General features: G+C 37.7%; 1 protein-coding gene across 1 annotated transcript in view; it reads left to right on the top strand.

Annotated features, from left to right (window-relative positions):
- The window catches only part of LOC122814881, a 1,525,389-nt gene that overhangs the window by 772,384 nt on the left and 726,845 nt on the right, over positions 1 to 26,160 (top strand). Inside the window, exon 14 of the mRNA XM_044087155.1 lies at positions 23,439 to 23,535. Coding sequence (XP_043943090.1) covers positions 23,439 to 23,535 — 97 coding nt within the window. The remainder of the gene's footprint in view (positions 1 to 23,438; positions 23,536 to 26,160) is intronic.

Here is a 26,160-nt window from a genome sequence, read left to right on the forward strand (position 1 = left end):
GTCTGCTGTATTCCTCCACTAAAGGATCCTATTGCGAAAGCTGCTACCTATGCCTCTGACTTCTAGTCCCACTTAAATAGTAGCATTGATAAGACAGTCACCATAAACGGAAAATAAATTGAGAAGTTTAAACATAACCTCATGTCATGGAATCCACATATAAATAAATTACATAACAAGAGAAAGAAACTGTTTAATGTGCATAAAAGGTCCCATTTTGTCTACCTTAAGAGCACACATCAGCAAACTAACAAAGAGCTTAAGGAAATGATTAGTCACTTAAACCAAAATTAACTTCAATTCTTTCTTTAAATATGTCAGAAAGATAAGAAATAACACCCAAGAAAGTTCAGAGCTAGTCCAGGATAATACTACACTCTCTGACTCAGATTAAAAAGCTAATATTCTAGCTAACAAATTTAGTGCGAATGTTACTCTACCCACAGTTATAGCTATTCCATAGGTTCCACAATCTCATCCATGCTCCTTTAATTACTATGGAACAATTTATCTCATTCCTGTTAAAAAAACTAAGACGACTTCATCCATGGACCCTAACAACATACTAAGTTGCCTGATTATCAGTGCCAAACATGGCCTTTCTGAACCACTACTTAACCTCTTTAATCAAAGTCTCCCCACTGGTTATATTTCTGAAGCCTGGAATGCAGTTATTGTAATGCCATTACACAAGGGTGGCCCAACCACAGATCCTGGTAACTACAGACCCATTAGTCTCACTAGTCTCATTTGTAAAGATGTGGACATTTAAATCCCTTGCTGAGCTATTTATTCTTCAGAGGTATAAGAGATCAAGGAGGATCGGGTCCTTAACAGCACAGAATGCAAGACTTTGGTCACCAAACAGTAGTCTATAAGGGACAGAGTATAAGGGAAAGGGCTACAAGCCTGTGTTGGTAGCTAAGGGGTTTTAGGCCAGTAACATTTTTAGTTAGAAATCGCTGGGGCCTTTCTAACTGTATAGTGTATCTGGATGGAGAAATGCAAAAGGGTGCATTATACTCTATAACTAGAAAGATTTGAGTTAATACAAAGAAATGTCTTCTTTAGATCTAGATGCTCTTAGATATAAGGTGAGCCAGACAAAAGAATTTTCATGCTCCTGATGCTACGTAGTAATCAAAGGAGGGAGAGAGAGAGTTGTCATGAAAGGTGCCATGATACCTGGCATGTATATCAGCTGTAGTAAGGTATTGGCTATACATTAAGTTGTAGATCAAGGTTGCTTACCAACTGTAACAATAATACACTTTTTGTATTTAGTCTTAGCAAATTTTATGTACATGACTGGTTTGCAAGCATTAGTTCTTACTGTAGGGATGCCTTCTTATGGGGTGATTTAATGATAGCTCACTCTTTACAATTAACTGCAAATTTTGTTAGCTGTAGGTCTGGGTTTATGATATGGAGGTCAGAAAAAATAACTGCCAAAAAGGAATAGTTCCAGCATTGAGCCCTGAGGTGCACCACTAGTCACCCTCTAGCTTTTGAATGTGGTACTTCCCATCCTAAGTATCTGTATTCTGTCTTTAGGTCAGTTGACTATCCACCTTATAATCTAAGTATTATAGTTTATTTACAGTAAAATTATGGGGGGGTGAAGTGTTTTGGCCAGATCCAAATGTGCAGTACAGATTGAATGATCACTATCCACCATTACAAATATACTTTGCAAAGAAATTTGCTAAATTAAGTAGAAACGGTCCAACTTTAAAAAATGCTGGGGTTCTAATTGTATAAGGGTTTTGATACTGCAGCTTATGAGGTCAGGTATGAAACTCTCCATGGTTTTGAAAATCAGTCGTTAGGTTGATAAGCATATAGTTTTCTGTCACTAGTAGCTCCTATCCCACACAGACATACACCATCTTGTGTAAAGATATCGAAACTGACAATCACCAAACATCAGGGAAATACCCCATGGTTATGCTTAAATTAAACAAGTTCAGGAGGGGGACTCCACACGGGCATGTGTAGCATCATTTATTAAGCATCCAGTTACATTGCCTAGGCCCATGGAAGTAGCATTTTTATTCCCTGCAAGCAAAGTTAAGACCTATTCCTTAAAGACCATGAGTGATGTAAGGGCATATCTCTCAAAAGTCTCTGAATTTGCAGACTCTCCCAGATTTTGCCTCGTATTTTGCTATGTTCCATATAAAATTTCAGATTTTTTTTCTGGTAAATCACTGAAGATTACAGTCAATTGAAATGAGAGGCTATCATAAAAGCAGATACTGCCAGCCCAGTTTTCTGGAATTTTGTAAATAATTATATGTCATTTGTGAGTATGTAAAATAAAATAAAATGTAAAAATAAATAAATTTATATAGAAGTGTAACAAAAGAACATACTGCCAGCACAGCTATCTGGAATTTTGTAAATAATTAGATGTCATTTGTGAATATCAACAGGATTCATATGCTGGTACAGAAGCATGTGCTGTAAAGGTATTTTACAACAAAGAGATATTTTGTAAAGTATTGAGCTAACATGTAACCATAGCATGTCCTATTGAAATAGAACCAACATTTACCTGTACTGTTGTAACTGTTTAGATGTATAGATTTTAACCATGGAAATTGCAACACAAGAAGTTAACTTCAGAAAAATAGATGAAATTAAATTACTTTATTTCAAGAAGAGACAGGATGTCTATACTAGGGAGCTCTCTGTGTTGTCTTGAAAAAGTGATAATTACTAGGCTTGAGATGTAGAAGGGTTTTATTGCTTTATGACTTCCAGGATCTGAAAACATCTTTAACTTGTCCAGTTCTCGGCTGCTGTGCATCCTGGCTGCATGTGTATCCCTACACTGTTTGGCCCCGATTTCCCCCCTGTGATCTAGCCTGGGCGGACTCCTAGTCCTGACAATATTAAGACAGCTCGTCCAATTGCCCAAGCAATAGCAACTACTCTACAGCCTCATCCCCTTTCGGAATTCGAACCAAGAAGATTCCCAGGAACTGTTTGGCCCTGATTTTCCCCCTGTGATCTAGCCTGGGCGGACTCCTAGTCCTGACTAAATTAAGACAGCTCGTCCAATTGCCCAAGCAATAGCAACTACTCTACAGCCTCATCCTCTTTCGGAATTCGAACCAAGAAGATTTCCAGGAACTGTTTGGCCCTGATTTTCCCCCTGTGAACTAGACTGGGCGGACTCTTAGTCCTGACTATATTAAGACAGCTCGTCCAATTGCCCAAGCAATAGCAACTATGCTACAGCCTCATCCCCTTTTGGAATTCGAACCAAGAAGATTCCCAGGAACTGTTTGGCCCTGATTTTCACCCTGTGATCTAGCCTGGGCGGACTCCTAGTCCTGACTATATTAAGACAGCTCGTCCAATTGCCCAAGCAATAGCAACTACTCTACAGCCTCATCCCCTTTCGGAATTCGAACCAAGAAGATTCCCAGGAACTGTTTGGCCCTGATTTTCCCCCTGTGACCTAGCCTGGGCGGACTCCTAGTCCTGACTATATTAAGACAGCTCATCCAATTGCCCAAGCAATAGCAACTACTCTACAGCCTCATCCCCTTTCGGAATTCGAACCAAGAAGATTCCCAGGAACTGTTTGGCCCTGATTTTCCCCCTGTGATCTAGCCTGGGCGGACTCCTAGTCCTCACTATATTAAGACAGTTCGTCCAATTGCCCAAGCAATAGCAACTACTCTACAGCCTCATCCCCTTTCGGAATTCGAACCAAGAAGATTCCAATGAACTGTTTGGCCCTGATTTTCCCCCTGTGATCTAGCCTGGGCAGACTCCTAGTCCTGACTATATTAAGACAGCTCGTCCAATTGCCCATGCAATAGCAACTACTCTACAGCCTCATCCCCTTTCAGAATTCGAACCAAGAAGATTCCCAGGAACTGTTTGGCCCTGATTTTCCCCCTGTGATCTAGCCTGGGCGGACTCCTAGTCCTGATTATATTAAGAAAGCTTGTCCAATTGCCCAAGCAATAGCAACTACTCTACAACCTCATCCCCTTTTGGAATTCGAACCAAAAAGATTCCCAGGAACTGTTTGGCCCTGATTTTCCCCCTGTGAACTAGACTGGGCGGACTCTTAGTCCTGACTATATTAAGACAGCTCGTCCAATTGCCCAAGCAATAGCAACAACTCTACAGACTCATCCTCTTTCAGAAATCGAACCAAGAAGATTCCCAGGAACTGTTTGGCCCTGATTTTCACCCTGTGATCTAGCCTGGGCGGACTCCTAGTCCTGACTATATTAAGACAGCTCGTCCAATTGCCCAAGCAATAGCAACTACTCTACAGCCTCATCCCCTTTCGGAATTCGAACCAAGAAAATTCCCAGGAACTGTTTGGCCCTGATTTTCCCCCTGAGACCTAGCCTGGGTGGACTCCTAGTCCTGACTATATTAAGACAGCTCGTCCAATTGCCCAAGCAATAGCAACTACTCTACAACCTCATCCCCTTTCGGAGTTTGAACCAAGAAGATTCCCAGGAACTGTTTGTCCCTGATTTTCCCCCTGTAATCTAGCCTGGGCGGACTCCTAGTCCTCACTATATTAAGACAGTTTGTCCAATTGTCCAAGCAATAGCAACTACTCTACAGCCTCATCCCCTTTCGGAATTCGAACCAAGAAGATTCCAAGGAACTATTTGGCCCTGATTTTCCCCCTGTGATCTAGCCTGGGCAGACTCCTAGTCCTGACTATATTAAGACAGCTCGTCCAATTTCCCAAGCAATAGCAACTACTCTATAGCCTCATCCCCTTTCGGAATTCGAACCAAGAAGATTCCCAGGAAGTATGTGCATCTTCTGCAAAACCTTTATTACCTTATTGTTTAAACCTTGCTAGTTGCTTTACTCTACTCCCTGCAAGGAAGCCAGCAGCCTAAACCCCCCTTGCTCCATTTCCCTGCTCTTCCCCTTCATCCTGCTCCCCGAATTACATCAGCTCCATTCTTCCTCCAGTCCACCTTGGTCCAGAGGTTATCCTAGTGGACTAAGGTGCACTTCTGCAACTGTCCACTAGATGGCAACCTCCCCCCTCTATAATAGACTTATTTTCTCTCTATAATAGACTTACTTTCACTCTCTTCAGGCTTTCTGTCTAAGCTCTAATTTTTCTTCTTCTTACTTTATCTCCTATACTCTCTTAGCCCATTCTAGCTGGACTCTTCTTCTCTTCACTCTCTCCTACGTTCTCAAAACCCACTCTTATCTTAACCTACTTGGTTCCCTCTACTCCCCGTACTGCAAACTTATCCCTCTGCCTCAATGTTCCACTGATTGGCTCTTGACCCTCTCTAGCCTTTTCTGGTTCTTCCCAGACTTACTGCCTTCCGTTCTGTACCTGCTTTCTCCCTCCCCTCCACCCCCCCTCTTCCTGAACTTCCTTCTAGAAGTGATAAAACACCTCCCAAACATTGGGCGCCATCTTTAACTTGTCCAATTCTCGGCTGCTGTGCGTCCTGGCTGCGTGTGTATCCCTACAGTAAGCATAACCTGTTTTGTTATTTGTATTGTTCCTTTTTTGTTTGCTTAAAACCATCTCGCTGTCTACTGAGAAAGCGCTAAGACTGTCATGTTGTGCTTGAATGTATTTTGATACATTTAGATGTGTGCTGGTCGCTGAGTCGCTAATACTTTCTACTCTGTATATGTTTTCCCTCATAGAGCGCTTCAGGTATGTCCCTTCATTAAAGCGCTATACACTAGAAATTTTATGTTAGCTTTTGTAGTCTGTTAAAACATGTTTTTTGTTATTCTTCAACGCGCTATACACTATAAATACACTGTTACTCTTTAATGCGCTTTACACTATAAATGCTATGTTAGCTTTTGCAGTCTGCTAAACCCTGTTATTTGCAATCTGTGGAGTGTATTGATTAACGTGTTGCACAATCAATGTAGAGTTTGCTTGATAAATGCTTTTATCTTTTTGTTTCACACGCCGTGTGATTGGCGATTGCTATCTCTGTTAACAGCTATTAACTGCAATTCTTATGAGAATAGTGATTTTTTTTTGTTTGTTTAGTAAAGGTTGTTAGCTGTGGTTTTTGAGAAATGTATTGGATAAAGTAACCTATAACACACCGTGGAGTTTGCTGGCTGTTATTTTATTATAGACGCCAACTCTCCCTTGCATGTTTCATATGTGCGTCCACCTCTCAAGTGTTTATAGCACTCTGCATCCAGACACTTGCCTGCCTATTTTAGAGTGCCTATTCCGCTTCAGCAACCTGTATTAGAATTAAATAAGCTCTTGTTCTATGTTAAATGAGCTATACCCAGTTGGTGGGCAACATGGTAAACCGAGTGTTCAAAATGCTTGATTCTGTTAAATGCACCCTCCTTATGCCAGCCTCCAACCGCTCATTACAAAACATGTGTTTCCCTCCCAAAGTAGTCTTCAGGAGGCCGTACAAAGCACACTGCATTATCCCTAGCCTTTTCTTTTTTTTTGTTTTTATATATTGCCTAAATGTAGCATAGAGCATACTTGAGCACTTCTATATCCTAAATGGCTAACTCCTTTTGTAGCTAACTACTAGCTGTCCTGTCAATTTATTTTTACTACTATTGCTACATGTTGTTTGTCTTTACTGTTAATGTATGCACAGTAACTGCCTATTACTGCTACTAGGTGTCTAGGTGTGCTTTACATTTCTAAAATACTACTTTTCTTGCATCTTTCTCTCCTGTTTTCCAGCTGTTTGGCCCTGATTTTCCCCCTGTGATCTAGCCTGGGCGGACTCCTAGTCCTGACTATATTAAGACAGCTCGTTCAATTGCCCAAGCAATAGCAACTACTCTACAGCCTCATCCCCTTTCGGAATTCGAACCAAGGAGATTCCCAGGAAGTATGTGCATCTGCTGCAAAACCTTTATTACCTTATTGTTTAAACCTTGCTAGTTGCTTTACTCTACTCCCTGCCAGGAAGCCAGCAGCCTAAACCCCCCTCGCTCCATTTCCTTGCTCTTCCCCCTCATCCTGCTCCCCGAATTACACCAGCTCCCTTCTTCCTCCAGTCCACCTTGGTCCAGAGGTTATCCTAGCCTTTTTAAAGCACACAGTTTCCTGTCCTAATATGAGCCTTAAATTTATGGTGTTAGAACAAGTTTTGCCTGAGGCTAGAGGTGGTGACTGGGAGACTACACTTGAGTACCGAGAACTTTTGTGGCAATTGAGACTGGATGCAGGTAAACCACCAGGGCTCAATGATAGTATAAACATCAGTAGTGTCCCGAAGCTAAGGATTGCCCGACTATAGCCTTTAAGTCATCCTGGTTTATTTTAGTTTCGTTTAATTGCATTTTACATGATGAGACCAATGTACACCTTCGTGCAACATATTATTGCATGCACTTGTTATCAAATATATTTGAATGCATCTATTTACATACATATTTATTTACATTTTGTACACATGTATATATTTTTTGTTTAAGCTTTGGTATATGCCACTATTTAATATTTTATTCTTAATATTTATTATTCTTAAATATTCATTATTTTTAATAACAACTTAAACTACAAAAGTAATTGTGTAATATTTAGTTTTTGAACAACATGAGATTGTTTAAGTTGGTTGATGAACTTTTCACCACATTTAATTGTGGTTGAACACACGTTTTTTAATCAATGAAGTGTTTTACAAGTTATGATTCACAAATATTTATGTATTTATTCAATGGTTTTTAGGCTTCACATTCACTGCATTTTATTCTTTATGTTATATGGGAACCAGTATTCAAACTTCATGCTTTGGTGTTTAACTCATGAATATCCCTTTAACATCTTAATGAATTAATGACTTAATTAATTAATCATGCATATTATGTGACTCAGGTTTGGTATATAACACTTGAATATTTTGCATTTCAATGAACTTGAAAAAGCTCGGTATTGTACCGAGCGAAAGCGCTTGTTTTTAAGTGTGGTGGCTTTCCAATAAAGGATTTACTAACTGCTCTGGTTGGCGTTTCATCCTTGGGTCGTGAAGTGTTCTTTTTTGGTTTTGATCACATTTTGCTTCTTTGGTTTTTCTAGTGGACTAAGGCGCACTTCTGCAACTGTCCACTAGATGGCAACCTCCCCCCTCTATAATAGACTTATTTTCTCTCTATAATAGACTTACTTTCACTCTCTTCAGGCTTTCTCTCTAAGCTCTAATTTTTCTTCTTCTTACTTTATCTCCTATACTCTCTTAGCCCATTCTAGCTGGACTCTTCTTCTCTTCACTCTCTCCTACATTCTCAAAACCCATTCTTATCTTAACCTACTTGGTTCCCTCTACTCCCCATACTGCAAACTTATCCCTCTGCCTCAATGTTCCACTGATTGGCTCTTGAACCTCTCTAGCCTTCTCTGGTTCTTCCCGCTCCGTTCGCCCTGCAGGCTCACTCTGCTCCCCTACCCTGCCCCCAATTTCCACCCACCCCCACCACCACTACATTTATACCTAACTAACTCCTCCTACCAAATCCCTCATCCACTCATAGGCCTCTTACTACTACCCCTCCCCTATTCTATAACCCTATCACACTCTTCTCTTAACTATCCACCCCCCTTGGTCTTATCATACTATACTTTACTCCTCCCACCCTAAACCTACACCACTTTTGACTTATCCATCCCCTATTCCCTGTTATCTCTTTAACTCTCTTCATCCTCCTGTGTACCTTCCCACCTTAACTAGTACTTCATCTTCCTCACCTTACTTCTATCTCATCCCCACCCTTTCCAAACATGCCCTCCCATTATCCCTACACCATCCGACTCCCCTGCTTACTCCTCATCTTACTAATACCGCTATATTATGTGAACTCTTACTCTCTTATAGCCCTCCAACTCCCTCCCCCTACCCAAACTACCCCTACCACTCAACTGCATTCTTCACTACTCTCTCACTTTCACAACATATCCTCCTCTCTTATCTGTCCCAATCTACTGCACCTCTTCCATCCTAAGCTTTTCCGTAGCACTATAAAAACTCCCTCTCTTAAATTTCTACTAACCTCACCATCCCTCCACCCCCTTATTCACCCTCTATAATCAAGACATCCTCCCTTTCCCCAACTCCACCCTCTTCCCCTCTTAGTACTCTTAAGATCTTCACTATCAATGCCCAGAGCCTTAACAACAAATCTCACCTTGTCCATGTTGGATCACACTACCAACCCGACATCTTAGCCTTATCCGAAACCTGGCTAAAACCCCACATTACTGACTCTGAAATCCTACCTCCTGGCTACCACATCCTCAGAAGTGACCGTTTAAATAAAAAAGGTGGAGGCTCTGCACTAATCTACTCCAACCTTCTCTCCCTAATTCCTCTCCAAATCCATACCCCTCAATTCAAAAATTCTGAAATCACAACTAGCCTTCTCCATTTGAACAAAAACAAAACTATCTGCATTATTTCTATATGCATCTCACCCGGCAATAATATCTCCACTCTCGAAGATATCCTACACTGGGCCTCAACCGAAATAACATATGAAACCTTTATTTTAGGCAATGTCAATATTGACTGGAATAAAATCAACACTCCTTCCTCTCTTCTAACCTTTACAACTTCACTCAAGTAATCCATTCTATAACTCGTCCTAACAAAAAACAACCCCCAGGCTCCATCCTTGATTGGATACTTGTCTCCCATCCTAACATCACTCTCTCTGGCACCATTCCTGACACCTTCAGTGATCACCTCCCTGCCTTCATCCATAGATCAGCTAGTACCATCCAACACCAACATGTCTACATTCAAACTCATAACCTTAGCAATTTCAACCCTTCTACTTTTTCCAACATCCTTAAACAAATTAACTGACAAATCCTAAACTCTCTCCCTCTTGACGATGCTGTAGAGCTTTTTAACTCTATTTTCCTAAAGGCTCTTAACTCCCTAGCCCCTCTAAGAAACAAACAAATTAAAAACAATCCTGCCCCCTGGCTCACCAAAGAAACTAAACAAATTATGCTCCACAGAGACAAATCCTGGAACCTTTACCAGAAAAATAAATTGTCCTCTGCCCTACTCCAATATAGCCAACTCCGCAACCAAGTAAAAAAACTTATTACCAAAGACAAAAAAAAAACTACTATAATAAATTTCAGCAAAACAACAAGAAGAACCCTAAGCAATTCTGGAAATCAGTTAACTCCCTTCTCCATCCAGGATCTAGAAATAACCCCTGCCCTGATCCTAGCTTACCTGACAATAAACTTAGCTCCAACCTCAATACCTTCTTCACTGAATCCATAGCCAAACTAACTAAAACATTTCCAAATATGAACCCTCCCAACTTCCCCCTCAAAGCACCTACCTCCCCAAATAACAACCCCCCCTATTTCCATCTCAAACCAGTATCTACCTTTCTTATAAAAAAGCTTTTATCTAAACTAAAGCCTTGCTCAAATGCCCCAGACAACATACCCTCCTCTTTCCTCAAATGTGCAGCTGAAGGAATTGCTCTCCCAATCAGTATCCTGATTAATAGATCTTTAAATAAATCATATGTGCCCAAACTCTGATGTTCAGCCTACATTCTTCCTCTCCACAAAGGAGGCAAAAACACCTCTATCTCCAACTTCCGACCCATTGCCCTCCTCTCACCAATATCTAAAATTCTAGAAAAATGTGTCCACCTTCAACTTTTGCCATACCTAATTCAGAACGACCTTCTTCCTCCCACCCAGCATGGTTTCCGTCCTGGCCATAGTACCACAACTGCCCTACTATCCTTCCTAGAAACTGTCAATCTAGCTCAAGACTCTGGACTCATAGTATCCACAGTTCTGCTAGATCTCTCTAAAGCCTTCGACACCATTTCCCATTCCCATCTTCTCCTCCACCTTGCCAACCTCAATCTCTCCTCTAACACTTTTTCCTGGTTCTCCAGCTACCTATCCGACAGATCACAGGCTGTCAAATGGAAAAACTCCTTCTCTTTCTTCCTGCCTACTCCTACTGGTGTTCCCCAGGGGTCCATCCTTGGACCCATGCTTTTCAACATCTTTATTAATAACCTTCACTCTGTCATCCCTGACACTACAGTCATCCAATATGCTGATGACTCTACCTTGGTCTGCGCTGCCCCTAACATTCCTGAACTACTGAAGAAAACTCAAATAGCTTTTTCCACCACTGAGAGCTGGATGCACCAAAATCACCTTTCCCTCAACTCTAATAAATCTAAAATCCTAATATTTCTCCCCTCCAAGGTTCTCTCCTTTGACAAAAACACTTTCAAGGTGCTAAGCAAATCATCCACTGCAATAGAAGTAGTCCCCTCAGCAAAACTCCTTGGCATTACCATAGATAAACACCTCAAATTCGATCTTCACATACTACAAAACATAAAGAAAACCCACCAAAAGCTGGGCATGCTACATAGGAACAATCAATTTCTCTCCAACTTCTCTAGGCACACCCTGGCAATAACCTACCTTCTACCCTCTCTTCTTTATGAAGCCCCTCTTCTAACCAATCTGTCCACATCCATCACCTCTAAACTTGAAGCTTGCTACAATAAGATCTCCAAATTTGCCACAAAATCCAAAACTTCAACTCACCACTGCCTCTGCCTCCAATCCCTGGACTGGTTAGAACTCCCTAACCACTTAGACTATCTCCAGCTAACCAATGCTCATAAACTAATATTCTCCCCTGATAAATGCCCAGCCTTAAAGAATATTCTTCCCCCCTACATCCCAAACAGATCTTTGAGATCTGAACACCAAAACCTAATCTCTATTCATAAACCCAAACGTCCCACTGGTCAGCTTCTACTCTCCTTCTCCCTAAGTAAAAAATGGAACTCTCTCCCTTCTTCACTTAGGACTATCCCCAATATTGAATCCTTCAAAAACCAACTCTTCCTTCACCTATCTTCCAAATGGAAATGCTCATGCTTTCACCCTACATAAACTTTCCCTCCAAGCTCTACTTGCTCTACTTACTCCTGCTCTATTATACTCTCAAGCTTAATCCCATCTCTCAAAGAGCCTGTACTAGCAGATGTCAAATTAATTACTACCCTGTAAATAAAAAAAAAACAAAAAAAAAAGTCTCATCATGTATATTAAATTTGAATTTTTTTTTTCATTTTTGAATTTATAACCTACATTTTGTAACTTTTTGTTTTTTCTTTTGTATTTTGTACTTCTTCCACAACATTTTGTAACCTTTGTATTTTGTAACCAACACTGTTTTGTATTGCACATGGAGCTTTTCTCCCCGGGCCTCCACTGAAAATGGGCACTTCTTGGCCCAGTGGACTTCCCCGGTAATCAAACTGAAATAAAATAAATAAATAAATCTGAGGAAAAGCCTTTGTTTATGCATTTTCATAGGTAGATGCTAAATGCTACCAGCTGCATCAGTGGGGGGTTTCACCTGAGATAGTCAGATGACAAGAAGTGATGTCATTCTCCAAGCTATCCCAGAATTAATATTTGTAATATTAATTTAAGAACTCTCTGAGAGAGAGACTGGATGTTTTGTATTTTGTCTTTGACCTGACAGCATCTGCTGGAAGACCCACTCACCATATCTGCCTGCTTGCTCTGTATGTAAGTTAACTAGGGTACAGTAATTTCTCTTAGATACAGTCAGGAATATAGTGAGGTATAGCTTAGAAGTTTTCTTTATTTATTTGAGACTGTTCTGCAATTTTGTTTTAAATATTTCCTGTGGTTTTGAACTCTGACTTTTGAATTTTGGAAAATCAGAAGGATATTGGTGTATTCCCATATTGAGTGCTTGGCTTTATTTTTCCATTACTAGCACTACAGTGTGGCATAATATGATGCTGCACTCCTGAGTGTGCCATCCTTCAGAGATGAGCATGTGGTAGCTTAGATGAAAATGAAACAATTCCAAGGAACTTATGGAAAAGAGTAGGGGTAGGGATATTTCCTTGGTGCCCTGGTCAAGTTTCTTCTAGTCAAAATCAATAGTATCTTAGGTCCCACTGAAGACAGGCCATAGGCCTAATGGAACTAAATCAGTAAAGAAAAACATACAATAATGCATTCAGTATCTTTAAATCTTGTCCCAAGACATTTAGCACATTCTAAGGAAAAGCTTTTCAGTTAATTTCTAATGAACAAAAAGTAAAAATTTCACATAGACAAATCAACCAGTAAAAAGTACAAGAAAAATCTAGCCAAGCTAGAGGTTTACTGTGTAATACCTTAAACCTCCTGTGCCAGAGGCCCATAATACATGCAAATGACACCTTAAGGACATCTATTACAGAAGATTTATGGTATCACACAGGGAAAACTCTAGCTAGTCTAGTTTTTTCTTGTAGTTTTTTCTTCATTTTTAATTAAGGAAACAGGTGGAATAGCAGCATGAATAACATAATTCCTATAATGTTCTTTTAAAAAATATTTTTAAAATGTTAGTTGTTACAACATGTAATATAAAATATTTTGTTTTTCAGATCACCATGAACTATTCCATGGTGTTTTGAGGAATAACTGTCTACAGGTGTAAAACCACTATTGTATTTAACTCAGATGATAATTACACTATTCTTCCCTGCAGGTGTTATCTGACAGACTAGCAACTCTCATACTCTGTACATAAAAGCTTCTCTTTTTAAAAAAATATGAGCATCTTTGAAGATTCTGAGGAAGATAAAATGTAGCTGTCAGACTGGGGGGTTTCAAGTTTATACACAAAGCATGCAGAGAGAGAGAGGGTTTATAACAAACTAGGGATTGGCTCTTTACATACATCCACAAGCTTCACAGAGAAGACGAGAGAGGGTTTGGAAAGAAAGGACAAATGGCTGAAAGTAAAGTAACTTGCATAAAATGCAAGTACTGCACTTTAACAGAATTTAAAAAAACAAAAGGAAACCAGAAGTACAGAGTGGGATGGCAACGTATTTGCATTGGCAAAAATAGAAAGTATGTCGGATGCAGTACAATCCTTACCTATAATGTTAATTTCCAACACAAATTGGTCAATTAGCACAACAGCTAGAAAAAAAATTATTGTGAGACAGGCATATGCATAGTAAGAAAGACCTCATTTTCAGCTATGTTGGAATGTCCAATAGTGGGACTTTGCATAAAAACGGCATTATGAGGAAAACTTGGACTTTGGCCAGTAAGTGGAAGCAATGGTACAAGAGGTGTATCAGTGATTGATGGAAGATTTAGGTCAGTATTTGTAAACTCTGAATCAGACCTGACTGCTCTGCATCATGTTAGCAAAGGCACTCCCTACACACACACATTCATGCAAGCTTATTCTTGCCTCCATAGACAGACATACACAGGTCCATACACATACACACACAAACATATCCCCACTTCCACATATTTGCTGGACTTAACCTGCACAGTGAGTACTCTTATATGAGTGAATGGGAGACCACCATGTTTTGAAGGTGGTGACTTTGCCCTCCTAGATTAAAATTTTATTCTGCTAAGGGACTCTCTGAATTGCTCACCAAGCAAATCAGGAGCTGCAGGTTCTTCCAGGAGAGATTCTAGTTAGAATTAGCCACTTCCCATGGACTGCCATATTAGCAAGCAATATAGCCTATGAGAGTGCAATCGGGACTGAGGGCCCCATGAAGAGAGAAAACATCAGCAGTAAAGTGGTCTAAGAATTCAGAAGGCTAAGCCTGATGCAGAACTTTCCAATATAAGTCTTCTCCCATAGCACTAAGCCTTTTTGAATTCCAGGGTTGGTGGTAATGCATCATATGACTTAAAGGTGAAAAATGATAGCGAAGACATAAACAAGCATTGTTGGGATTCATGAAAAGAGGCAATGCTAGTACAAACTGGGAGGTTATTATCTCTAAAGAAGAAAATTGCTAAATCTTTATTGCAGTTCTGGATATTTCATCTTTACAGTGATACAGATAATCTATACTGAAAATAAAAAACAAAGAATAAGGAAATTTAGATTAAGCACCATACTCCAAATTAAAATACATATTGAGGGGTTTAATCATATATCTTTGAGATGAGGATCATAAGAGATTACTTAGCTATCGACCCAGAGGTCATTTCAAAGCCTAGCTGTTTCATCCCAATGTAATACTATAGAAGTGCTCTTCGATACCCAAGACTGCATTTAGTAATGACTGCCCATGTCCAGGAGGGTTGTGGATGCTATCTCCAGTAAGAATTTACAGTACCCCATCCACTCATCCAGGTTTCTCTTAAACACTGTCATAGAGGTTCTCTGTTTCACATGAATTGGTAGCCAACTTGGGACTTTAGTCGGTCTGTGTAAGGCACATGCTGGAGGCCCTTGATTTTCTTTGATAGAAACCTCTGAGGTCTCTCCAATTGCTGCATGTGTTTTGTATGGTTCATGCCGAATGGGCCATTATGCACAATTATGGGCAGGATTAGTGCAGAGTATAGAGGGGTTAGAACCTCCTTTGCTCTCAAGGTGATGCCTTTATTAATTAAGTGCACCATGTAGAAAGCCTTCCTTACAACTTGTGATCCCAGATCCCTTACGAATTCTTGGGTATTTAGGGTAGTGTTGTTGATTTGATAGTGTGCAGGGATATTGTCTGTGCTGATGTATGCTGGGAATGATGATGAATTTCTTTCCATTCAGTTTGAGACTGTGACTAAGACACCAGTCATTGGTCAGTATAAGATTGTCCTGGATTATATTGACATCATTTGGAAATTTAATAATTGCACCCAATTTAGAGTCATCTGCAAATGTAGTCAGCCACAACCCCTTAGTTTTGACCTGACCTGAATTTCTGAGAAGCATATACTAAATAGTAGGGGCCCAACACTGACCCCTGTGGCACCCCACTGGTGGTAGGTCTGCTGGCTGATGTGGGGTCACCCACTTTGATGTCATGTGTCCAGTTTATGAGCCAGTTGGCAACCCATCTTACAACAAAGGGGTTTACTTTCAGTTTGCCAAGTTTATCGGTAATGCCCGAGTGTGGGATTGTGTCAAAAGCCTTTCCAAAGTTGAGGTATGCTGTGTGCACAGATTTCCACTTGTCAATGGCCCTGGTCACATTTTCAAAGAAATTCACCAGATTTAACATGCAGAATATGCCCTTGACAAAGCCAAATTGGGTTGGATCCAGGGTTTGGAGGTTGCCTATGTCTTTATTTAAGAGGTCCATAACGATACATTCCATGGCCTTACAGATGAGGCTGGGCAGGTTATGGGACTGTAATTCCCTGGGTCTGTTGATAGGCCACCTTTGTGGAGTAGAATAAGTGTTGCTGTTCTTCATTCTCCCGGAACAAAGCCTGTCATTAGGCTATGACTGAAAAGGGTACTTAATGGTGATACTAGTTCATGTTTTAGCCTGTTTAGAAGACAGCCTGGGATGCTGTCTGGTCCCATAGAGGCTGTGTTTTTTGACTTGGACAAGGCTTTGATGACCTTCTCTTCAGATATGTAGAGTGGGGGGGGGATTTGGGGGATAGTTTGTGATAATTTGGAGGGGATAAGGGAGTGAAATTTTCACCAAACTTATCCACTAGCAGGTTTGCTGTTTCTGTGGGGTCAATATGTGTGATAACATAAGTCACTAGTTCTGCATATGCTTGGGTCCTACCTTTTAGGCTATGTACATAGCTGTAAAAGGCCTTATGGTTATCCTTGGTTGTTTTCACAAATAAGCCCTTTGAGGATTTGACAAGTTGTCTTATTTGCCTGATGTCACTGAGGAGGGTGCTTTTCCATTATTGTGGCCTCTCCTTTTTTCTCTTGAACAGCAACGTACTGCATTTATTGTAAAGTTTATTGATGCTGAATGTCCACCATGGTGACATGCTTTTACTCGGGGCTCTGGCTTTGATTCTTTCTGGTACAGCTGGATCTATACACTTACGCAAGTGTTTGTGCAGGACTTTAATGTAAGCATCAGTGTAATTACCACTTCCAGCTGGGGGTGGGGCTTGGAATGTATATATACTTTCATGTAGGAGGTTATAGTTTGCCTTGGTGAAGTTTTCAGTCTGATTTTGCCCTTTGTGAATTTTGGTGTTAGTGCCAGCTCGAAGGTGACTGATTTGTGGTCAGATTTAACTAATGAGTAAAAATCACACCGCTACTCCACAGCTATTTCAAATCTGAAGTATTTTATTAAAATATTAAAAATGTTTTAAAATGCTTAAATAGCACTTCAAATGCTTGGTTGATTCTTACTTTTCAAACTCTCGGCAGCACCAACAACTCCCAAGCCAAACGCCAAGCGTTAGATGTAAGTGAAGTAGCTGAATCCTCCAAATACGAAGTTTGGAGCCTTAAACTCAACTACATAAGCAATGCTTTTCAAACTCTCGGTAGCACAAATGACTCCCAAGCCAAACGCCAAGCGTTAGAAGTGAATAAAACAACAAATTCCTCCAAATAGGAAGCTTAGAGCCTGAAGTTCAACTGCACAAGCAATGCCTGGACAAAAGTAACAGTCAGTAAGAAGATTCTTACTTTTCTTTACTTTTTACGAGAGTTTGAAAAGCATTGCTTGTGCAGTTGAGTTTAAGGCTCCAAGCTTCGTATTTGGAGGATTCAGCTACTTCACTTACATCTAACGCTTGGCATTTGGCTTTGGAGTTGTTGGTGTTCCCGAGAGTTTGAAAAGTAAGAATCTTCTTACTGACTGTTACTTTTGTCCGGGCATCAATCAAAGCAGGAGAAAGATTTTTTTAGAACCCCGGGGGGGAGGGGGGGCCAAGCAGAGATATAGGAATCCTTCCTTCAGGAGGAAAAACAGTTACAACTAAGCCAAAAGGACAGTGTCGATAGAGATCACAATGAGAATATCACAAGTTATGACGGTACTGTGTTTTTGTATAAAGGTTTTAAAATTTATAATTATGCACAATTTTCACTCAATAAAGATTTATTTAATTTATTTATGAAGGGTATGAAGTTTGTCCCTTCTACTAAGGAAGAATGTAATAAAATTTTAATAGACTAAGATTTTTGTAAAGAAACTGAATTTAAAACTTTTAAACAAAGAAAAACCTAACCAGGTTGACAACAGGAACCTATTATTTATAAGAGAAGTTGTTACAACCCCCCTTTAATACCTATTTTAAATTATTTTGAAAATGTTTGTAGTCAGGAGATTTTTAAATCCCTACAGACTTATAAAAATAAGAAACATAATATCTCCTTGACAGAGAAAAAACTATTGCTCGAACTACGTGACAATCAAAAACCTCCAGTTTATGAAACCTGATAAGGGTGGGGGTATGGTTATCACTAATGTGGAAGACTATAATAATAAAATAACCAGTATGCTGAATGACAGTACTAAGTATGAGGTAGTTTCTAGAAATGAAATCCATTTATGTTTCAGAAGGATAAAATTCTTGTTGGAAGACTCATTATATCAGGGGGTCAGTAATGAGGAAGAATAGAATTTCCTTCATGTTGAACATCCAGTTATACCTATAGTTTTTGGAATTCCTAAAACACACAAGGACATAAAGGATCCTCCCTATAGGCTTATAATATCTGGTCCTAATAGTATTACTTATACCATTGGTATTTTCATAGATAGAATGGTGAGGCAGGCTTTGACACCCATTGAACATATTTTAATTGACTCCTGGGATTTTTTAAGAAAAGTGAAGAAAGAATTTTTTTGTAATGAGGCATATCTTTCATCTATTGATGTAGTCGACCTTTTTACTTCTATCCCCCACGATACAGGTTTGGAATTTTTCAATGACATACTGGTGAGTCAAACTAATTTAAGTGGGAGTATAATCAACTTTTAGTAGAACTTATGGAGATTGTTTTACAGAACAATTTTATTTACATTTGAGGGGGAATTTTACAGACAAATCAATGGGGTAGCTATGGGTAGTAGTTGTGCCCCCATTTTCGCTAATTTAGTGATGTACCAATGGGAAAAATATTATGTTTTGAACTCTGTATATAAAGACCATTGGTATTTATATTTTAGGTTCCTGGACAACTTATTTATTTTATGGAGAGATGCAAAGTCATTTGAACCTTTCTTAGAGTACATTAATCAAGTATGTGATTATTTCAAATTTACAGGTAATGGTAACCATAGAGAGATTAATTTCTTAGATGTCAAACTTATTAAAAACCCTCACAATAATATGTTTCAGTCTAGGATATATAGGAAACCTACTTTTTCCATTGATTATTTAGAATATTCTAGTAACCATCCCCCATACACTAAACAAAACATTGTCAAAGGGCAAATGGTAAGAGTAGTAAGGATGTGTTCCAAGATGGAGTATGTGGAAGAGGAAACTAGATTAGTTATGGAGATGTTCCTCAACAGGGGTTACCCTTTCGATTTTCTGCAAGAAATTAGGAACCAAGTTATGGGAGGATGGAATCGAAGATACAAACCTCTTTTAGGGACGAGTGAGGGGGAGAGAATAACAGCTCACAATGAGGTGAAAGATTTCACCCAGGCCATGGTCCTTACTTATGGAGAAACCTCAGAAGAAGTGAAAAAGATCATTAAGAACAATTGAGTAATGTTCAAAGGAAATAAGGATGTTTGTACCATATTGGGTACAGAACCCCTATTCACTTACAGAGTTAATAAAAATTTGAAAAACATTTTGGAAAATGGGCCTTCAAAGAAAAAAAGAAAGGAGGGTACCCATATGTGTGGGGCTTGTGAACATTGTAAATACATTTTGGAGATCCCTACAGTGAAGTTAGGTCCCTTTGGAATGGAGGTAGCCTTGGTTTCGGGTTCTTGTACTACAACAGGTATTGTTTACCTAGCCCTTTGTATGGTCTACCAATGTTTTTACATTGGAAAAACAGAAAGGAGGTTGAATTGTAGAATTTACGAACACTGTTATAGTATCTTAAAAATGGATGAAAAAAATGCTTTATACAAACATATTAGGAGTAACCCCAACCATAATTTTAAATTTGGTATTTTAGAAATAGTGAACAAAGATTTCAGAGGGGGGGATTGGACCAACAAGTTGCTAAGGGCAGAAACCAGATGGCAACTCAAGGTCAATGCTAGTGAATTTCCAGGCATAAATGACACCATTAGTATCAAACCTGAGCTCAGGTACAGAGTTAATAAAATATGATTTATTTGAACATTTAATCTAAATTTACAACATTTTTACATATTTATATATTTACATATTTTATAGGTGTTTCCTTTTGAACGTATATATAATGTGGTTAGTGGCTTTACAATCAACTGTTTACTATACACATTTTTTACTGTTGCTTTAAATGTTTTTTTAATTTTTTAATTGGTTAACCAACTAATTAATTAAATGTATAAAAGGGATGTTAACTTACTTAGATTTGTTCTGATGAAGTCACTCTGATGAAAGCGCTTGACTGATTTGTGTGGATTTTTGCATTAAAGTGTGTTTTTTGAAGACTGCCCTATGTGGAGTTTATAATTATACACTTCAGTGTGGTTATCGAAAGCTTCGGGGACTACTTATTGGCTCTGGAAGTGGTTGTTTTTTCCTTGTTGTTGTTCTACTGCTTCCTCACCTGTTGGTTTATTTACATATGTATGAGTAATGATACTATGTGCATGCATAGTGGTGGGTGGGTTGACAACCTCTTCGGTGTTGCTGTTTCAAGTGCAAGAGAGCATGGATTCATGATTCTTGGTGTGGATGTATCTCTCACAGTCTGTACTAGAGAGAGTTATTGGTAGAGGGTTGTCAGTGTACATGAGGCAATTGCTACACTGCCTCAAGAGATCCAAGTCAACAAGGTTGGCAGGAGAAACTAGGGTAGTCCATAATGCTAGGTTGAAGACTTTTCAGGATCAGTTAAGGACGAGCTCAGTGGATGGATATCTCTGCTCTTTTTTTTTTTTTGTGTGGGTGGTTTAACAGGTTACAGCTCACTAGCAGTATTTCTTTAACAGGAAAAGTACTAAGGATGAAGGCTACACTAATGTTCTATAGCTATATCTAAGGGAACAATTGATGAACGTATCTGTCTGGCTATTGTGCACCATTGCATGGCAGTGCACAGACAAGTTGCTCAAATGCAGAGTTTAAATACCAGAAGCTAAAAACTTGAAAAAAAAACTTTAAAAAGGTTCAAAAGGACCAATGAGGATGTTTACTCCAAGCCCTAGACCAATCACCCTGCACCAGACAGGTTCCAATCAGCACACTCCTCTCACTAGAGTGCAGATTTGCCCTTTCCAGTCAGGGATGGCCTGGAAAATGTGCTCAGAGCAAACAGCCACTATAAACAGACTCAGATGCAGCAAACCTGTTTCTGGGCTATGCTACAGCTACTAGCTACCCTAGTTTCAGATGGAAACACTAGAGAATATATAATGCAGCAGAAAAATAGCAGTGAGACACTAAAAATGTTTTTAAACAGCAGAAAAAATCAGCAAGGAGACTCTAAAGAAAGCGCTTCACCTGAACAGCCTTGTTTTTTTCTTTTACTGTATCTTTTGGGCATTTTGCTGGAGTGCTACACTAATCTATTTGTTGGTAGACTATAAAGAATGTTTTAAACAGCTAACAAATCAATTATTTTAACACTGCTTTTTGGAAAAACCAGAACAAACAGAACAGATTGCTTGCTCAGAGAGTAATCTGAGTCTGCAACTTCTAGAAAGCTTATATAGTTAAACAAAGTCCAGAAAGGCATTAATTAAAAAAAATGAAAAAAAGATACAATCAGAAAATGGAACTGTCCTGACTAATTTGGAGGACATTTCTGGAATCACGTCCTTACAGTCTGTAGAAGGTAGTTACTGTTTTTAACAAACTTTCTGATGATGAGCAGATAGTAATCAGTAGGGCAATATGTTTCTGTATGTACTTGTGCTGGAATATAGTACTTTTGGTATCCTGTGTGTTTACAGTATTATGATATTCAGTAGTTTGAGTTTTCAGTATTTTGAACTTTCAAGATTTTGGTCTCAGGATTTTTAGTTTCAGGATTTAGAAGTGAACCCATATATGTATACACACACACACACACACACACACACACACACACACACACACACACACACACACATATATATATATATATACACACACACATATATGTGTGTGTGTGTATACACACACACACACACACACACACACACACACACACACACACACACACACACACACACACTCACACAAACACACATGTAAGGAGAAGAGTTATAAACACAGGCAGTAGTTTGCTCTCTTAATTAGCAGAATTACAGGAAATTTCTGTTTTTTTGTCTTACTTAACTTTATTCAAACACACCAGGAAAGGCTTACTCCAGGGATTACAGTACACAGAGAAGATGAAAACAGCGTCACAAGGACTGAGGCTATAAACATTATTTTTCTAAATGATGATAATTAAGAAAAAATAATAAAAATACTTTGTTACAACTGCTGCAGTTTTCCTCAGTTTTTCTCTCTACCAAGGAACTCTTGTGGAGTATGTGTTCTCAAAAACATACCCCCTCCCACAGGCAAATCCTGTTTTAATTCATCTACCACCCCCATCTAGCTTCTAAAATATTGAGGCCACAAATAAAAAGCATAATTTTCTGATTTATCCTCTATGCCAATGAGATGACAAAAGGCAGCATTTTGGTATGGGATACTTCTTACTCTAAAAACAAGGTAGCATTTCATAATCCTCTGTTCACCAGGGAGTTAAAGATGGATTCAGACACGTCAGGCAATGATTTTTCAAGCCAGTCTGTGTTCATTGTGTTGCATCAGTATGCCAGAAATGATATTGAAATGAATGTCCTATGGTAAAAAAAAATACATTTGAATGCTATAAATGTTGCGACTCATAGATTGCAGTTGCAGACTGAAAATATCCCTTAAGGATGCTCAGATGCATGTATTCAGGATTGTCTTTGTGAATTCCAAGAATATCTTGGAACGAAAATTAGCAACACTTTCAGTTTAGAATAGTATGAAACAAATTAAAAGGATGATGTTCCTTTTATGTTTTAAAATCAGATTCAGAATTCTCTCCCTGATTTTGTTTTGAAGAAGGATTCCTTTTACACTCAGAGTTTTATATAACTTAACACCGATATTTTATACATTTTAAAAATACCATTTGCAACATCTCTAATAGAGGATGTGTCTAGCAGTAAAACACTTTTCATGTTTTGTCCCCTGGCAAGGTACATTTCTAAAGTTGTCTTCGTTATGTGACTGATGCTTCCTGTACATTATGTATAAATAAGACAATAGTCTATCCATTAGTTGATTTAAGCTGATACTGTAAATGGGACAATGCAAGAAATTCAAACGTGCTACAAAAGAGAAAAATTATATGCAGAGAACTTATAAAAAAACTCATAAAAAATGATATGCAGCTGTATAAGCTGTCAATAATGTCTTAAACTTACTTGGTGAACACTTTTATGGTTAATTTTCATAAACTATAAAGTTAAAAATGTTGGAAGATTTGCATTATTGTTTTTAATCTTCACAGAACCAGAGCCTCCAAACATCAACCAGGTCTTTAATATTTCGACAACAAACGCTAGCATTCAACTAGAACCTGGTTCTGACAAGAATGGACCAGTCCCGTAAGTGACTTTCTATAAAATGTACTGCCTAGTGTATTTTGATTTCTTTTTTAGGTTACTGAAAATGTTAAAATATAATAGTATGACAAAAACAATAAATACTGCTTTTGTTTGACTTTGTTTAGTTCAAATTCTGTTCTAATTGTTATTGCACAGTTTAACAATCTTGTTTCCGTCAAGAAATTATAGCATTTTCCTAATGAATAGCATGAAACTTTAAGGCTAAAATAATGCCAAGAAAGATACCATACATAAAGACAAACAACTGAATAGATTCAAGGACTGCTTTGTAAATAAAGAGGGATCCAGATAGTGCACATAAGTCTTTGCACTGGTACTTTCAGAAAAGCATACTTAGCACTCTTAGAATTCTAGAACAAGTAAACACAGCAGAGGACAGGTTGTTTAGATTTCTCTCTTTTCCCCCGATAGGGAACACCAATACTTCTCATTCTTCAAGACAAGCTCGATCCATTCATTGATTTTACAGTTTCATAATTGTGACAACTGTCCGTCTTTTGCAAAGAAGGTCTGAATAAGGACTTTGTCATATGCACTGTGATTCAGTAACCTTTGTGCAGTATATATATATATATATATATATATATATATATATATGTGTATATATATATATATATATATATATATATATATATATATATATATATATATATATATATATATATATATATATATATATATATATATATATATATATATATATATATATATATATATATATATATATATATATATATATATATATATATATATATATATATATATATATATATATATATATATATATATATATATATATATATATATATATATATATATATATATATATATATGTATATATGTATATATATATATATATATATATATATATATATATATATATATATATATATATATATATATATATATATATATATATATATATATATATATATATATATATATATATATATATATATATATATATATATATATATATATATATATATATATATATATATATATATATATATATATATATATATATATATATATATATATATATATATATATATATATATATATATATATATATATATATATATATATATATATATATATATATATATATATATATATATATATATATATATATATATATATATGTACACACACACACACACACACACACCAAGAGAGTTAAGTGCATGTCGCCAAAAGTGGTGCACGGAGTAGAATACAAAGTTCCAAACAAAAAATTCCAGCACTCAAAGTGGCAAAACTGATAAATCCAATATCGAATGAAGTGATTCTGACCCAAAAGCACTTTAGAGGTACAAAAGTACTTTTAATGTCAGATTGAACAAGCATTCAGGTAGCTCCATCATGCAGCCATTCAGCTCAACTGAAAAAAACTTAGATCGGTGACCGATTTCACCCCCTGGCCTTGACAGTGTAAAATTAAAAGCAAGCATCACACCAGCCCATGTTTTATAGTGAGGATATTTCTGGCAATGACAGTTACATGCATTGAAAAAATAAATAAAATATATTAAACAAAAAAATCAAAAAACAAATAAATATATATGTATATAAAATATATAGGTATATACATAATAATATAAATTTTAATCTCCATGTTCAATATATTGTCATACTTCTAAGTGGAAAAAACACTATTAAATGTTAACTTGAAACTATACATGAATAAATACCCAAAAGTGTATAATCTCGTACAACTACATATACACATAGATAGATAAATATGACAAGATAGTTATTAAATATAAAGTAAAAATCTGTTAGGAAAGAGTAAAAGCAAATAAAGAAGGAAAAAAGGGGGGTCAGTTACCAATGCTCATTAAGACCAGGTTTGTACAGAGCCCCAAGTTTAATCATCCACATTCTTTCTTTTTTATCCAAAATTTCATGTTTGGTTAAATCAGATAATCTACTACCCTTGATAGCATCAATACCTACAAAGAGAAATGAAGCAGTGTTATGGTCACATGAATGTTTGTATAGAGCACTTCTTACGTGTTTACAATTGATATCACTCAAATGTAAAGCAATCCTGCTCTTCAAACTTCTAGAAGTTTGTTCGATGTAAAAGGCACCACATTGGGATACTGCCATGTATATCACCATTCTGTGTGACAAGTGATAACATGTTTAGTATCAAAAACTTTAGAGGTATTAACAGAAGTGAAAGATTTAGTTTGTGACATTACCTTACAGTATACACAATTACCACATATTATAATGTTTTCTACTTTTGTGGTGACTGTTACCTCCAAATGAGAGAAACTACCATGGGCACCACATTCGCACTCATCTATGCACACCTTTATATGGGGTATCTTGAGTGGCAACTAATATACCCAGATAAAAATATTTTTAAGAAAGATCTGGTGATGTGGCATCGCTATTTGGATGATTGCTGGGGTGTCTGGTCTGGAAATTTGGAAGGATTTTGTAAAATATCTCAACTCTAATGATTTTGGTTTAAAATTCACTGACAGAATAGAGATGAACAAAATTGATTTTTTGGATGTACAGGTAACTAAAGCAACAGATGGTGCTATTAATACAGGCCTTTTTCGTAAACAGTTTACTAAGAATGCT

This window comes from Protopterus annectens, chromosome 1.part1 (genome assembly GCF_019279795.1).
Source record: "Protopterus annectens isolate FY-2018-M chromosome 1.part1, PAN1.0, whole genome shotgun sequence".
NCBI classification, from domain to species: domain Eukaryota; kingdom Metazoa; phylum Chordata; order Ceratodontiformes; family Protopteridae; genus Protopterus; species Protopterus annectens.